The sequence below is a fragment of the Erythranthe guttata genome, chromosome 4 (assembly GCF_056151865.1).
Source record: "Erythranthe guttata isolate IM_541 chromosome 4, IM_541, whole genome shotgun sequence".
NCBI classification, from domain to species: domain Eukaryota; kingdom Viridiplantae; phylum Streptophyta; class Magnoliopsida; order Lamiales; family Phrymaceae; genus Erythranthe; species Erythranthe guttata.
Window position 1 is genome coordinate 12,903,535 of NC_142536.1, and position 17,171 is coordinate 12,920,705.

The 17,171-nt window shown below is 38.1% G+C and overlaps 1 protein-coding gene across 1 annotated transcript; it reads right to left on the reverse strand.

The window, feature by feature from the left end:
* Positions 1 to 12,171: 12,171 nt before the first annotated feature.
* On the reverse strand, positions 12,172 to 12,968 carry LOC148771158 (uncharacterized). The gene is made up of 2 exons (XM_088817517.1): positions 12,900 to 12,968; positions 12,172 to 12,789 (listed from the first exon to the last, which is right to left on the reverse strand). Exons 1-2 carry the CDS (start codon positions 12,966 to 12,968, stop codon positions 12,172 to 12,174), a joined length of 687 nt encoding a protein of 228 aa, XP_088673643.1.
* Positions 12,969 to 17,171: the final 4,203 nt, after the last annotated feature.

Consider the following 17,171-nt stretch of genomic DNA (forward strand, 5'->3'; position numbering starts at 1 on the left):
ACAGTTGTAACAATTTCTGTAGTCGGGGTCGCCATGTAGGGTTTTGTAGCGTCGTCGGAGGTCATACCCATCCATTTGTTTGCCACTGTGGTTTTGCCGTAAAGGTGCAACTTCATGGACAGATCTAAACCTAGGAAGTCGTTTCGGTACATGTTCGACGAGAGGGGTGAGAATCGGTATACTGATGATGTCCCATAGTTTTTCCATTTGTTAACATCGCACTCTCATGCATGTTTTTTACAAGCAAATAAGTGCCAGTTCTACTACTGGTGTGATGCCGAGATTTGCGATAGAGGCAAGATCATAATTCCGGGGTTACTAAAGAGGCTCAATGCTTTACAATCAAACGTGGCGGTTCAGGAAGCGCAAATTAAACAGTGGAAAATGGTAGCATTTTGCATTTCTATGTTTCTTGTGATAGCTATAATTATTAGCGTTATTTGATTTTGTTGTGTGCCGGTGGACATCCCACTGCAGCCATGTTTGCGGCACTATTAGCTTATGTACTCCTCATGCACAATGCAATTTATCCGAAACATATATAATTATGCGACGTGTATTCCAATTATTAGACGTACTTTCATCTACACCATTGAGCACCATTAATAAACTTTAATCCAAGTTAGATGAAGTGTTAATTGGAACGATTGCACGCCTGGTAAAATTAATGAATATGTTCTATTTGTGAAATATATAACTTTGTTATAACTAATAAATGGTGGAGACAAGAATGTGGGAGACTAGATAAGAAAATAAATGCAAGCTTCTTACCTTCCCCATGCGTTCAGCGTTCAATAACGCAAGATGCAAGTCAGGCATATATTCGGTTCAGACATGGGAGCAGATTTTGGAAGATTTTATTCGAGAGACTAAATTTTATTCTTCAGTGCTATGCAATGTTGGAGATTGAAAGATTCTTCTACTTTTATGATAGGTTTTTTGAAATATCAAATCATCACGTGACATACACTATTATTGTTTTGTTTGTTTGCTCTCCTTCACATTTTTCATAAGTTCTTTTTCCTTTAGCAAAAGGTGTGTAGCTTTGCATGACATGTTCAATCAACTATTATTCCCACACCAACAATGAAGGGTTAATTTGATAAATTATTTATTTACTATATCCATATATTGCATATGTGCATTCTATATATAATTGTCATAATTTATAGTACCTTCACAAACGACACTCATGTCACAAAAAAAGGTCATAAAAAATCTTGAAGATGACTTCTTGTACGACCTACATTGGGATGACAAAATTGACGACACATTTGTGCAGATCCTAAGTTATGAGGGACGTGTGGGCGGTTTTGTTGTAGGCAAAAACAACAGAAATCCAATCCGGATGGCTCAGACGTTGATCAACAAAAAACATGGTATGTACTTCTAAATGAAATATTGTTTAATAAAGGTGGCGGATCTTGAAAAACGTTACAATACCTTTGGTTGGATGTTAACTCTACCTGGTGTGACATACAACGAGTCGGCCAACACCGTACACGCCTCCGATTTGATATGGATGAAGATTTTGAAGGTATTTTTAGTATTTCAGTACGTTCCAAGCAATAAGAAATTATTTTCATTTTTTTCATTTTTGTACACGTAAATAGTAATTTGTGGTTTTTGGTTGTATGATAGGAAAACCCTCTCGCACATTTGTATGGTACTTACGGGCAAAATAGATAAGACATGCAAACCATCTTTGCACAACCTACTAAAACACCTATCCCTTTTAATCATGAAATTGTAGTTGTTTCTTCGGTAGACGAAGATGAGTTCATACCGAATATCGATCCTTCAACGTTGCATGACAATATTACACCTCGAGTCTCTTTGCCGCAAACCGATGTGGTTACCATCTCGTCAGACTCTAGCACCGTTAATGTTAACGTTTGGGACTATCTAACACACTTTTCCGACTCCGAGGGCTCATTGAATACAGAGTGCATCATTAGGAATTCGAGGTTCCGCCGTCACTCCAATGCCCTGAGCCCGCTTAAGCCAAAGGAAATGTTGATGCCGAAATATAAAAATCTACCTGGCAGCTTTGGAATAAGTTCCGCGGGTTCGAACTGTCCTCCGGTTCCGGTGAAAGGGAAAGGGAAAGGGTCGGGAGTCTTGATATATTTCGTGTTGGTTTATTTTCAAAGATGGTGTATTGGCATCCAATAAAATTTTCGGGTGCAATTTTGGATTTTGCGGCTAACGTATGTTTTACTTTATGTTCACGTATTTTATAATTGGATGTTGTAAGTTTCACCTTTGCTTAATCTATGATGTTTGGTTAAATTTGGTATTGTTAATCAATTGGATGTTGTAATGTTCTGTATTTAGAAATTTGTTTACATAACCATGCATTCGGGCAATTAACCTGCATTCGGGCAATTAACTTCTTCATTCGCCAGTGGAATTAGATTCCATGCAAAACGTTGGTGTTTGGTGACACTGGTTTTATGTTAACAACGCAAAATATATAACAAACGCCACTACATAATGAAAACAGTTCCAACCAAAATACAAGTACAATATAGACATAACAAACGGGAGTTCATAATTAAACATATATAATTTAAACACTTCAAATACAAAAACACTTCAAGATTGAGTGACTCCAGATGCAACGTCGGATTTGGAGGCTGAATCGTTATCCGGTTCAACGACATTTCCATCCACTTCATTATCTAGTGCAACCGCTACCGCCATACCAGCATCCCACTCTTCCCGTTCAGCGTCCCAATCAACTTCCCAAGGATTCTGATTAGGGAATTGCATTGCCATGAAGTTTAGGTACGTCGCATGTTCTTCTTCCATGTCAGAATCATCGGTAGAAGATTCATCGAACTTGTATCCCACTTCGACTAGTATCCACTTACATTAATTTCCCCAGTATCCTTCTCATCGAAGATGAGTTCACACGTATCAAAATATGCAAAACCATTGTTTCGGAAATAATTAAACATGAGTTTTTTGTGTTTCTTCTTCTGCATTTCAAATTTACCCGTTACTAACCATTTAAAATACCGAATATAAAGTAAATTTGAAATTCTCTGTTTGTGATCTAAACTTGTACCCATTCATTAATTGCTGGGTTGTACATATCGCTAATGGTGAGCTTTTTGGTCGTTCGGTTGTACTCCCCTCCTGGAAACATAAGAAACTCCACAAACAAGCGGTACCGATTGCGCATTTGACCTCATCGTTTTTGAAATCATTCCTATACATCCTCCTCATCTCAGCCGCCACCACTTTGAGAACCGAGTTGAAGAGTGCATCATCAGCTAAAGTATCATACGGTAAAGAGAAATAATCCAAATGGGCCATCGTAAAGTCATTGTATTCGACGGGCCAGTCGGCTCCATTGAACATCGAAGCAATTCGTTGGTTGCGTGTCATCACCATTTTTTCCCAGAAATTAGAATGAAAACATATTAATTAACCGATGACGAAGACTAAAATTTCATGTAAAATACTACGGAAGGACATTATTTTTGGAGTTAAATTATTCGTCAACAGCTGCCATTATGGTTTAAAAGTGCGCCTGCGCTACTTTTGTTTAAGAAGTAAGGGTTCAGTCGGTTTAAATGACATTTGAAAGGGTTTATACTTCATTTATAAATGCCCACATTATGGTGCATGTAATCCTCATGCCACGTGTGCCATAATTCAAGCATTAATGTACTGTTTTTAATTTTATATTTTGCGATTTTATACAATACACCATCAACCAATGCCAGCTCAGTATTAATGGCATCGGTTTACCGCGTATTTGAAAGGTCTTACCAAGAGTGTGAAATCAGCCAAACACATATTCAACGTATTGAATACAATTTAATTGCTTCACCTACCAGAATTGCAAGAATCACAGTCTAGAAATATAAAGTTAACTATTTCCTCTTTTTTGTTGTTGTTGTCTTCTTCAATACGACTCAAACGTCTGGTGTAATCAGCCTCGTTTTTCAATTTACTTACCACCATTGTTTTTTTATTATAATTTACTGCGTAAGATATCGTGTAGGATCTTCATTCACAGCACGTTGCCAGTGATATGTAATTTAATTTGAAAGGATGTTCAGCTTTAATATCACACACTCTTGGACATATTCATGTTGAATTAGATTTTCTATTACCAACATCCGAGTTTTTGTTTACTGTCTCCCCACTAATAATTATATAGCTTTTTCTTTTTCAGTAGTTATGTCAAGCAATAAATATGAATTGTATTGTTCATAGAACAGTGTAAATGGAAATATTTTTTTAATTATTAATATTTTGTTCCATTATTGTAGAGAATATATCTCTTTTCTGCACTCTTGAGATTGTTTGAAAAAAATGGCATACAGTAAGTAGTACACAGTGTGTATAACACGATATATATATATATATAATATATATATTGATGTATTACTTTACATGTGTGAATATATATAATATTAACAATTGGGTAATGCATATCGAAGGAACATCAACATGGAATTTAATCCAGTCAACAAACAGATTCAAGAAGATATATTTTATGAGCTAGATTGGAATGAGAACGTTGATAATAAGTTTATTGACATCTTAGACGCCGAGGCCAAAAGTGGGAATTTCGCAACAGAATAACCAAAATTATCAGCTATCCTTACTGCGGAAGAGGCTATTTGCAAGCACTATGGTTTAGAATTCAGTTACCACATGTGCATGCAGAAGTTGGAAAAAATAGAAACACGGTACTGTATATTTTATTGGCTTCTACAATGTCCCGGAGTCGACTATTGTCCCAAAGTTAATACAGTTATGCTAACGATGCCACATGGAATTTCATACTGAAGGTGAGCTTAATGTGATATATTTAAGAAAAAGTTGTTCTCATTTTGTAATAACAACTCAATTTTTTTTTACTACATTTAAATTTCAGACGAATCCCTTCGCTGCAGCTTACCGTCCAATTGGAGAACCAAAGTGAGCTGAACTAATGGTAATGTATACATGGGTCGAGAATACAAAAGAGTTCAACGAGACTGAAACGTTGGAAAGATTTGTCCCAAATGTATCGGGGGAATCTACATCGATTATGGAAGTTGTCAAAAACCAGTCCAAGGAACCAATGTTGAAAGCAGGGTTCACCAAATCAGACGCGACTTCCTCAAATGAATATCCAAAACAGTTCTTATCAATAAAATTCGATATTTTAAGGAGTCAATGTAATGGACTTTTTTTAAGTTCAAAATTCATATCAATGTTGAACCTCTCATTTTCCGGGTACTAGTGGTTTTTTAATTACAATATGTGGCTTGTAGTAATTTACAACTTGTTTAAAATTTAGTGATATCCATGTGCCTCATATACTGGTTGAAGTAATTTTACACATGGTTAATGAAAAAATATTTCTTGCGTCTCTCTTCCACATGTTGGATTATATCCATGTTCCACATATTTTATATTGCTAGCATTACTCTAATTTTGGTAATCACCATATGTTTAAGCAATACTACGGTTTCTTGAACCAATTACACAAACAAAGTCTATTTAAGCAATTACATGAACAAATAACTGAGTCATGATTGTACGGAATGAAAGACATATTGCCGCGTACTTAAATACGTTTGTTACGTAGTCACAAAATTTAAAATTGCGACACATTTACCCAATTTCAACAGCGTCCTTCAAGTATGATTCGAACCATTACCGCCCTTTCACTTTCATCCAACCCCAAAAAAATGTCTAACTCATTCGGGCTATTGCACACGGCCTTAGCAATGCTTATCTTGTCCTCCACGGTCAAGTGCAAAGTCGAAAGTGCATCCAAAACTTTTTGCGTGTGGTGGATGCATCGTATTCAAATCCTATACATTTAGCAAGCTTTCCTAATGTAGAATTTGTTTCGACAAATCACTTAGTCATGTCCGACATCATTTCAACAATTCGAGCATCAATATCTTCATGAAGTCGAGGTCTTTTGTGTATTTTCTTTTATCCCTTTTTTTGCTAGGACAATGAAGTGCCTTCAACATGGATTGACGACATGAACTCCGAATTGAATCATCGTTGTTCTTCATTGCATTTAGAAACGGGTTGTACTCAGCTCCGGCTAAGGCCTCACTTATACCCTTATCTTGTTTTCCAACTTGTTTACCGCATCACGAAGTGCTTCCGAATTCTCGCCCGTAGCTCGATCTTTCCCAAAAATTATTGTCCAGTCACTGAAAAATGTCCACGACTTGTAACACATAGTCCGTGCATTGCTATCGTACTACGAGAATGGGATATAATTTGATTAACATTAGATTATTAAATGGGTTAAATGCGCGAACTATCCTGTACGATACGAAATTTGGTTTAGTACCTTGCCATACCCATCCCATACTTGATCATCGATGACGTAGATCGTATTTGCAGAGTTACTCCAGCAAAAAACTGACCGAGTTAGCATAGTAGATAAAGAGCCATATTGTTTTTCCCATACATGGATTTTAGACAAAATAGGTGGATCAACTTTCAGATTAGTCCCAAGATATTTTTGGTTCATATGTTGTTCCAACACACCCAAATAACTTGTCTTGAAGCCATCCTCAGACTTACACCCTTGCGAAACTATATCTTTTAATGAAGCAACTAATGCCTTCTCCTCTGCAACCGACCAACTTCGCTTAGTTATATTCGACCGTGACTTTGTTTTTCCACTCATTTTTTGTGATATAGAAGTTGACATAGTGATTCCTATACACAACAATTCATGTTGTCAATATCATTATACATGCAGCATATAACAAATAGTGACTTACAACAACCAAATACCATGAATTTATTACACAAGTACACATACATAAAGAAACCAAAGTAGTGTTAACATGGCATAGTATGAAACTGCTACGGAGGGACTGATTAAAATGCTTAAGCAAACCCAAACTAGTAATAATTTTAATGGTGAGTATGACGGGGCCCTGTTATTCCACAAAGTCATTGCTAAAGTATCTTGCCATGCTGTCCACTCATCGGACGGCTCAACATTTTCTATGAACGTTTTCTCGCTGTCTGAATTCCCATATGAATCTGTGTCCGAATCTGATCTAATAATTTCACCGGGTATGACATTCTCTTCCGGATCGAAATCGTTGGTCGTACGAATGAAATTGTGCAATAGGCAACACGCCATTATGATCCAATTTTGAATTTTAATCGGGTAATACGAGGTGCTCCTTAAAATTCCCCAACGCAATTTTAATATGCCAAAAGCGCGTTCGATCGAATTACGTGCTTTAACGTGTTTCAAGTTGAAATATTCTTTATGGTTCTGAGGTGTGTTTCTCCGTACACCGAAATCTTGGAGATAAATCCTAGTCTTCCGGTAAGGTGCTAAAAAACCATCTCCGTTGGTATAGTCGTTATCCACCAAATAATAATTATCTGAAAACCAAAAAAAAAAAAACCAACGGAATTGTTGTTCTTATAATATGACTTTTATTTGGCAAATATTATTGTACACTGTAATTGTATCAGTTGGGACACGTAGGCCGTTCGGTTGAGTAATGGCATCGCGTAATATCCTACTGTCAGCAGCGGACCCTTCCCAACCAGTCAAGACATACACAAAATTCATATTCACATCACATACAACAAGGACGTTGACCGAGATGTCAGCCTTACGATTTCTATATCTTGGTTTTTCAGTGAGAGCAACGCGGACTTCAAAATATGTTCCATCTAATGCACCTAAGCAATCCTCCGAATCCAGTGAAAATTTTAAGGAACTATCTCATGCAAATACACCCTAATTCATCACAATCAAACATTGGTGTATAGACTAGTCAAGTAATTATGAACTGCAATACCTGAAAATAGTTTCAACGAACGTGTTCACAGTGTTCGTCAACGGGTACCGGATGAACAAGAAAAACAGTGTGTAGCTTCAAAACCGCATTCAGATCTTATAAAAATATTTACTAATTGTCCAACCCGACCTTTTGTAAGTGGATTGGACTATTACATTTTTTCGTGGTGGTAAAGGATATGTAGGAACATAGCAACCTGCTCAGTGACCGAAACAATTCTAGTAGCATTTAACCCACATAGATTTTCTAGAAGGAAGCACAAACGACCAAATGTGTTGATGTTCATCCTAAGATTTTTGTGACATATTGAATCTTTTAAAACAAGTATATATGACAGGTCTTTCACTTGATCTGGGATCTTATTTTTCAAACTATACGTTCTTGACACACCACTTCTATCACTCCTAGAACGACGAAGACTAAGCAGGCTAATCAATTGTGTTAGCTTTAGCAAAATTGTTTTTATCTGATCAACTACCTGGTAATGGGCTACTACTACTACTTCTTCGTCAGAAATCGTCGCCATTTAGTTAATAAATAAAACTGGAATTACAAAAAAAGTTAATAACTAATACCAATAATGAAATAGTTCGCGGATAACATACAAAAGGTAGCCACAAAAAATATTGTAACAATCACTTTTACTTCGGTAATCATAAACAACAAATCCAGTCGAAATTATTGTGAATGTGTAAATATTTTCAGCAATCAAAACCATGAAGGCCCACGACAATAAAAATGAAGAAGACGACAGATTAACCCACATGGTTTATCGATTCGACTGAAAAGCCATATTTATGATGATGTGTATATGATTACGAGGATTAACAAGGAGGTGCAACTGACCGGTGCACAACAACAAGTTTCATAATGCAGACGCACAAGGTTATCCCTAATCGCTGCTACTTCGCTGAATCACTGCCGATCGAAGAAGCAGTGGCCGTCAACTAATCTCCAAAAATGGTAACAGGACCCTACAAGTTGTAAGATTGGTTTATGAGGTAAAAGGTGGAATGAAATTACAAGAAATTTAACAACATATGTAATTAAAAAACAAATCAAACAAGTGGCTTACTGTAAAGAATTGTATGCGACCGTAGATAGCGGCGAGAGTGAAGACGACGATTAGGGCTTCTACAATCGAATTTCAGGGAGAGAGCAACCTTATATACCTGGTTGTTTTTGTAAATTGGAATTGTTAGGTTGGGGTAAATTGTTATTCGCAATTCACTTGATACGGGAAAGGCAGATGGGATAAGCTGAACCCACCTCACCTGGCAGGATGGCAAATCACAAGAATGGGGGATACACACCCTGGCCGAGGAACAAGCCCGGGTTATTTACATACGAACCAAACATCAGTATAGAGTGGATTATGAGATCAATCAGCCAGAATCAACCAAACCAAACAGGCCCTTAGGGTTAATTGGAGAAAAATCCTTAAATGCCAGTTTACAATACGGATCAGTCCGCACAAGATACTTTTCACTGTGACTCCTTACTTTTTCTTTTATCTTATGAATCACTCCCCAATCCTATGGAAAATACTTAACTACCCCTCAGTTTAAATTAAATTATATCTTATATCCCAAAGCACTTAACCTAACACCTATTTCCCCTCTCTATCTTTTTTCTTCTTCTTCTTCTTCTTCTTCTTCTTCTTCTTCTTCTTCTTCTTCTTCTTCTTAGTCCCATCCCATCCTATTTTTTTTTTGATAATTAAAGAGATAATATTTAAATAAAAGAGAAGTTACATTAGTCCACAAAAGGATCGCCTCCATCACAGAAACATGAGTGAGGGAGGATATCAAGGGGAACAACCCCTTCATCAAAGCACCACGACCAAGACGCAAGATTGTGGGAAGCAAAATTTGAATTCCTAGATAAAAATTGAAAGCTCCATTGAGGCCAAAGATTTCAAAACCTACGAATCTCATCAATGATCACTGTGACATTCCAGTCAACTGCAATATTAGAGTTGGTGATGAAATAAATTGCATTCAAACAATATGATTCAATGATGGCTTCTTTGATCTTTGTATGGGCAAAAACTTGGCATTCTTCACGAAGAGCAATAGTTTCGGCAACCAAGGCATCCATGCAGACGTGGCTAGCAGTGTGAGAAAAAATAATTGAACCTTTGGAGTTGCGAATAAGAACAGCAGTGGAGGCGTCTCCATTGAGGAAAGATGCATCTGTATTGACTTTAATCCATCCAGTTTTTGGAGGTCTCCAGTCTTTACATGAACTTTTCCCGGCCTTGATCATAATGAGTCGCTGACTCTTCCAATGGCTTGAAGCACCAATATTAGTTCTTGAGACAAGCTCCTGTAAATTCAGAGAAAAAGAGTTGTGAATAATGTTGTAACGATTCATCCAAATAAGATCAAAGAGGACAACCATAAAGATAATAAATTCCCCACGAGCCATGGACGAAGGGAAAAGAGAATTTCTGGGATCAAGAATAAGACCAATCCATTTTGCAATTGGTTCATTGATAAATGGATCGAAACGATATCTCCATTTAGATATGAACCAAATTTGAGAAATGAAAGGACATTTAAGGAGGAGATGGTTGATGCTATCTTCCTCAGAGTTGCAGAGGAAACAAGTGGAGACTGTGGTTGGGAAAAGATGACTCAATCTAGAACTAGTAGGAAGAAGATCATGAAGAATTCGCCAAAGAAGGTGTTTATGGTGATTGTGCATATTGGAATTCCATAAGTTATTCCATACGGGATTGTAGGGTGAGGAAAAATGGAGAGATTGGTCAGTGTTATAGGCACTCTTACTGGAAAAGATCCCTAACTTGGAGGGGGTCCAAATAAGAGGTTTAGGCAAGGCTTTTGGGGAACTTGGAGGGGGTCCAAATAAGAGGTTTAGGCAAGGCTGCTGGGGAGATATGGATCTTCCTAATATCTGTCACAGTCTCAACAGGGAAGAGATAGTGAACAAGGTCAAGATTCCATGAAAGGTTCCCTTCATTGATGAGCTCCCTAACAAGGCTGAATCTGTTAGGGGAGAAATAAGTAGGGGGTTTGAAAGAGGGAATGGTAGGCACCCAAGGATCATCCCAAATGAGGGTAATGGAGTTGGAGTGGACTGGATAGCAAGCACCTTTGAGAATAAGGTTTTTGGGTTTGTTTATATCTCTCCAAATCCAAGAAGAGTTGGAAGGATGAGAGTCGGCTGGAGGAAGTTTTCAAATTTGAGATATTTTTAAAAGAGAATCTTAACCCAAAGGCTGCCAATGGAGTTTGCCAAGCACCAAGGAAGTTTAGTCGAGGGCTCTATTACAGTCATACATCCTTCTAAAACCAAGACCACCAATGACTTTAGGCAAGCAGATTGAGTCCCAACTTTTGAGCATGAGAGAATTTCCATTGAATTTTCACCCCACCAGAATTTCCTTATACAAGCATCCATTTTAGAGCAGATGGACCTTGGAATCAAGAAGACAGACATATAATAAGAGGGAATGGCCTGGGCAACATATTTGCAAAGAATAGTTTTGCTTGCCTGAGAAAGGGTTTTAGCTCTCCAACCAGTGAGCTTAGCAGTCAAGTTTTCTAAGAGAGGCTTGAAAGTAGCAGTTTTGGAGCTAAGATGACAGAAGGGAAAGAAAAGATGAATTGAGGAGTGATCACATTCTTTAAAGTCCAGGATGTTTAGGATGGCTATTTTGTCTTGAGGAGGAGTATTGTTGCTGAAGTGGATGAGGGATTTTGAGAAATTATGAAGCTGGCTAGACCAAATAGAGAATTTGTTAAGGATGTTTTGATACGTGAAGCATCTTCTTCACTAGCTCTGCAAAAAATGACAAGGTCATCGGCATATAAGAGATGAGAGATAGTAGGGGAAGATCTAGAGATTTTTTTACCTTTAAAATGAGAGACTTTCTTTAAGATTAAGAAATCTAGATAATAACTCGATATAAATCACAAAAATGAACGGGGAGAGGGGGTCTCTTTTCTAATGCCTCTAGAAGGTTTGAAATTCCCATAAGGAGCTCCATTTATCAGGAAAGAGAAGTTAGAGGTTGAGATACATTCTTTGATCCACCCTGCAAAGGTACTTGAAAAGCCAAGGTTAGAGAGAATACTATTTAATAAGCTCCATTCCACCCTGTCAAAAGCTTTTGCAAGATCAACTTTAATAGCCATGTAGCCTTTCTTGCGATGTAAATAATGCATGATTTCATGATAAATGATGGTATTATCTTTAATGTTTCTACCATGAATGAAAGCCATTTGAAAAGGGGAGACAAAAGAGTAGAGATGCATTTTAATTCTATCAGCCAAAATTTTGGATATAACCTTATAAGTTACATTACAAATACTGATAGGTCTATAGTGGTCTACTCTTGAAGCTTTAGGAATTTAGGGATCAAAGCAATGAAAATATGATTCAAAGCCTTCAAGAGGAAATCATTTTTGAAGAAATATTGGACAACAGAGATGAGAACAGTGCGAGTGGTTTTCCATAAAGACTTGTAGAAAAATGGGGGAACACCATCAGGGCCAGGACTCTTGAAGGAGGCAAAGGAGAAGAGGGTTATTTTAATTAGGGAGGGAGAAGGAATAACTTCAAGCTCACTATTATCAGTTTCAGAAATACAACATTGGAGGAGATTTTCAAGATTAGAGGGGAATGGTGGATTGGAAATAGGGTAGTCAGTTTTGAAAAGATCTTTGTAATAATTGAGAAAGCAAGAGCCAATATTCTCCCAGTAAAAAACAAGGGAGTTATCTAGACCTCTTAAAGAAGAGATTTTATTTCTTCTAGCATGCAAGATGGTAGTGAGATGTAAATATTTAGAGTTTGCATCACCCTCACCTAACCATTTATCTTTAGCCTTTTGTTTCCAGAAAGTTTCAACTCTTTTGTACCACACATCAAGTTCTAACTGAAGAGCATTATCAAGAGCCACAATATCATCAGATTGATCTTTTGTTTGGATTTCAGCAATAAGCTTCTAGATAGAAGCAATCTTAGAGTGACAATTACCAAAATTGGGAGAATTCCAAGATCTAAGTGCAATTTTGATATTTTTAATTCTCGAGTGAAGTTTGAAAAGAGGAGAACCTGTAACTGCTTGATTCCAACCGGTGTGAACTGTACCCTGGCATGGCAAGTATCATCAGAGAGCCACATAGCTTCGAATTTAAAAGGCTTAGGAATCGAATTTGCTTCAATACAAGTGTTTAGGATGAGAGGGACGTGATCTGGAGCAATTGCAGGAAGATGAAAGATACTAGCATGCGGAAATAAAGTGATCCAATCAGAGGTTGCCACACCTCGATCAATTCTCTCCTGGATATTAGCAAGACCAGGGCATTTGTTATTCCAGGTGTATGGTGGCCATGAAAACCAAGATCGATGAGACCAAGGTTATTGAGGTCAGAAATGAGGTGTCTTTTTGAAGAAGAGGCAAAAGGCAAGCCACATTTTTTTTCCAGCTGGGATGAGACTGAGTTGAAATCTTCCATGAGTGACCAGGGGTCAATAAAAACATTTGAGAGGGAGTAGATAGAGTTCCAAAATTGAGATTTGCCAATGGGATGGCTTGGACAGTGAAGACCAGTGAATTGTCAGGAAGGGGTGTTGGGATCAGCTTGAATGACAACATTTATGAATGAGCTATCATGAGCAGAGATAGTGAGGAAAAAAAAAGAGTTTCAAGCAATAAGGAGACCACCAGAGTGGCCAACATGAGGGACAAAAAAAGAGTTTTTGAGAGCAGAAGAGTTAAGAGCAAGAGAAATTGGGGGGGGGGGGGGGGGGGGGGCGGAAGACTTGAGTTCACAAAGAAAGAGAATATCATGCGAGGATTCTTTGAGGAGATGCCTGAAAGATCTTACTGCCTTGGGCTTAGACAAACCTCGGCAGTTCCAAGATAGAATTTTCATGGATCACTCCCTTGACCCCTTAGTGTTTGGGGGAAGATTGGATGAATTCTTGCTCTTCAGAAAGATCCGTTATGATGACTGAACTTCTGTTAGTTCTGCAGAGATAAGGCAGACCATTTGAAGCTCTCACAATGGAGAACTTGTGCCTGGTAGTACCAATAATCATGTCTGAATGCATGGTGAAACTGAAGGAAGCATTTCCTGAAAATTGCATTGTATCAGGTGCATGGGTGGATTTGGAGAAAGACATGGGGTCAGAGGGGTCTGGAGGGTTAGAAGAGAGAGAGTGAGAGCTGAAAGATAATTAACTCTAAAAATATAATTAACTCTCGAATTTAAGACTCAAAATTCAGCTGAAAGATTGTATTTATTCAAAATGCAAAATAGGGTTTACAATCTTCAAGAAAGAAAGATAAACTTGGGGACAAAGAAACAAGAACTCTATCTTATCTTTACAATAACTAAGCTAGACTAGAGTACTGATAATGCTTGCCAACATAGAGTGTGTGTCTGCCTATTTATAGTAAGAAAGCAACGGCTCTCCCCATAGCTCAGAGCACGCTGTGTGGATGTGATTCTGCCCATGCTGCCCTCCCAAAACGGTGTCGTTTGGCTCCCTTCTCCTGCTTTAAAAAATGCGATAAAAATAAAAAACGTAGACGCGTTGTAATAAGTTAAAACGAAGCCGTTTAGGACATAATAAAAGAAAATTAAAAAACCGCTTAATTCTGGTACACCAATCCCTCCTTTTCCCAAGCCATGACTCATGGCTTAAATGAGGAAACTTCTTCTCCATCTATGCAGCTTCCTCCCAAGTAGCCTCAGCCTCTGGAAGATGTGCCCACTGAACCAGCCACTGTACCACCGCCGTGTTATTCTTCTTTATCATTCTTCTCCCCAAAATAGCCATTGGAACCAGTAACATCTGACTATCTTCATCTAAATGAGGCAAGTTGGTGGGAACTTGTCTGTGAGCTCCAACCTGCTTCATTAACTAAGAAACATGGAAAACAGGATGTACATTAGCTTCTGGTGGTAGTTGTAGTTCATATGCCACTTCTCTAATTCTTCTGATAATGGGGAATGGACCATAATACTTAGGTGTAAGTTTCCACATGTGGCTTTTCCTTCAACTAAGATGCTTAAAGGGTTTCAATTTAAGGTAGACTGCATCTCCTTCCTCAAATGATCTCTCACTTCTGTTTTTATTTGCATAGTATTTCATCCTTTCTTGAGCTTCACTCAATAGTTCTTTCAACTTCTGAGATATTATCTGATGTTCCTTCGACCAACTGTCAACTTCTTCTGTCTTCTTGATTAAATGAGGCCCATAACCAAGTTGTGGAGGAGGATATCCATATAGTGCTTCAAATGGAGACATCTTGATGGTAGAGTGAAAAGTAGTATTGTACCACCATTCTGCCAATGGTATCCAGGAACTCTATTTCTTTGGAAATTGTCCACACATGCACCTCAAATAGCTTTCCAGGCACTGTTTCACTCTTTCTGTTTGTCTATCTGCCTGTGGGTGATGTGCAGTGCTAAGTTGTTAATGTATTCCTAGAGATGACATCACTTCCTTCCAAAAGTTGCTAGTGAATATGGGATATCTGTCTGGTACTATATAACTAGGAAGCCCATGCAATCTGTATACCTTCTCAATTAAGACTTGAGCCGGTTGTGCAGCACTGATGGGGTGGCTTAAAGCTATAAAATGGATGTGTTTAGTATATATGTCCACCAACACCCAAACTACTTCCTTCCCATGAGATTTTGGTAATTTGACTATGAAATCTATAGTCACACAACTCCATGCTTGCTCAGGGACTGGAAGAGGATGCAAATACCCAGGTATTTTAACATTTTCAAAGTTGACAAATGTGGCACTGCTTCACCCATTCTCTCACTTATTGTTTGATACCAGGCCATAGGAATGTAATTTGGATCTTTTGGTATGTGTTTTGGACTCCATAATGTCCTCTCACACTAGAACTGTGCATTTTCTCAACTAACTTTTGTTTGATGTCAGTTGATTTCCCCACAAATATCCTCCCTTTGTACCTTATCAATCATTCGACATAGCTATATTGTGACACATCCCATGGTCTGAGTGTGCTATTGGCAATGATTTCCCGAGCTTCTGTATCTGCATCATAGCTTTGGACCACCTCTTGAACCCTTAATGGTTGGATTATAGTAATTTGATTCACTTATCCCTCTCATCTCTTTGATCATCTCTTCTATCACTTTCCTTTGCATATAGAGATACCTGTAAGGTTGTGATTTGAATAGAATGTTCCCCTCCTTTAGAGGTATAGTGTGCTCAGTCTTCCTCCATGGTGGCAGTGCAGTAGGTCTTTGAAATATACCATCATAATGGTCAAGTAGTTTGGTTATTTAAGAAGGAATTTCATCCCTTGGTTGGAGTGCCTTCCCCTCCTTCAAAGATGAAAAAACACCCCATGTCCACCTCTTGATTCTATAACATTCCATCCAGTTCCTCTCCATTGATCATATTGAATTGTGGTGTTGTGGTCACTCCTTGCAGTTTGATCTCCTTCCCTTCTTAGCTTAGTGTGATACAATTCTCATTGTGATCAAATGATATTGGCCCGAACTTCTTCATGAAGTCCACTCCTAAAACTAGATCACATCTTCCCAGTTCTAGTAAGGTGACTCCTACGCAGAAGTTGTAGCTCCCTATTTACCACTGCAGATTGGGGCAGATGGAATCACATTCCACTTGTTTCTTGCCAGCAACTTTTACCTTCATCTTCCTCGTAAATATTCTCTCACAATTCAATTGGATGGCATATTTGGGGTCCAAGAAGCTGTGAGATGCTCCTGTATCCAATAGAATAGTGATTAACTTCCTTTTGCATTTGCCAACTACCTTAAGTGTAGTGTGAGTTGATTGCCCAGTTATGGCTTGGAATGATATTTGCATAATCTCCTCAACCACTTCCTTCAATGGTTCATCCTCCCCTTGTAACCCTTCATCTGGATCTGCTTCATACTAAATGTAGAAGAACTTCTTACACTTGTGTCCAGGTGTGAATTTTTCACCACAATTGTAGCAAAGTCCTCTCCTCTTTCTTTCATCCAGTTCCTGTTTATTCAATCTCTTTGGCAACATTGCTCCTTTCTCAGGATATTGAATTCTCAAAGGTTGTTCTGGTTGAGGCAACCTTGGAATCCTTTGATTGTTGGTTGCAATCCTCACTGAGCTTCTGATATCTATCTTAAGTTGATCCACTATATTCTCTTTTAGTTTGGCTTGGATGATGGCATAAGCAAGGGTCTGTGGCATCATCATCTTAACCATATTTCTAAGCTCTCATTTCAATCATTCTACAAAGCACTCCACATAATAGCTTTCTGGTGAGGATGTGTGTTTCCTCACCATGAAAGCCTTGAGCTGCTCAAACTTCAACCTGTACTCCTCCAC

Excerpts from the sequence above, each read along its gene's own strand:
- LOC148771158 (XM_088817517.1), bottom strand. The coding sequence starts at position 12,968 with ATGTGGCTCTCTGATGATACTTGCCATGCCAGGGTACAGTTCACACCG. Across the intron at positions 12,790-12,899 it reads TTGGAATCAAGCAGTTACAG|AAGCTTATTGCTGAAATCCA; the intron begins GTTCTCCTCTTT and ends GCTTCTATCTAG.